The 469-nt window shown below is 33.3% G+C and overlaps 1 protein-coding gene across 1 annotated transcript in view; it reads right to left on the bottom strand.

Annotated features, from left to right (window-relative positions):
- The window catches only part of Ttc3 (tetratricopeptide repeat domain 3), a 108,703-nt gene that overhangs the window by 11,639 nt on the left and 96,595 nt on the right, over window positions 1–469 (bottom strand). The window contains exon 41 of the mRNA XM_031360615.1: window positions 6–68. Within this exon, the coding sequence (XP_031216475.1) occupies window positions 6–68 (63 nt within the window). The remainder of the gene's footprint in view (window positions 1–5; window positions 69–469) is intronic.

Raw genomic sequence — 469 nt, 5'->3', positions numbered from 1 at the left:
CAGTAGAAAGAAATGATTCCCATGAAAGTATATCATATTCCACATCAGGATATGTTGCAGAATCACTGGAAAATTTTAAAATAGGAAACAGTAGAGTGTCCACTTTACAGATGGGAAAAATCAAAAGCATTTAAAAGTAAACAGAAACAAACACATAATAAAAAAATATTTTTTTAAATTGTAAATTGTAGTCACACAACTAGGGAAACAGAGACCCTTAACCAAAAAGCTGTTTGCAATTGACACCCAATGGCCAAGAGAGAATCAATCTTCTCCAATGGAATCTCACTGGGTTGGCCAATACAAAATGAATTCTATGGTTTTACTTTTGGGTTTTTTGTTTAAACATTTGCTTTTTTTTAAAGATTTATTTTTATTTATTTTATGTGTATGAGTACACTGTAGCTGTACAGATGGCTGTAAGTCATCATGTGTGTGTGGCTGCTGTTGAACTTGGGACCTCTGCTCC

Source organism: Mastomys coucha, unplaced genomic scaffold (assembly GCF_008632895.1).
Source record: "Mastomys coucha isolate ucsf_1 unplaced genomic scaffold, UCSF_Mcou_1 pScaffold12, whole genome shotgun sequence".
Lineage (NCBI taxonomy): Eukaryota > Metazoa > Chordata > Mammalia > Rodentia > Muridae > Mastomys > Mastomys coucha.
This window is presented reverse-complemented; position numbering and strand designations above follow the sequence as displayed.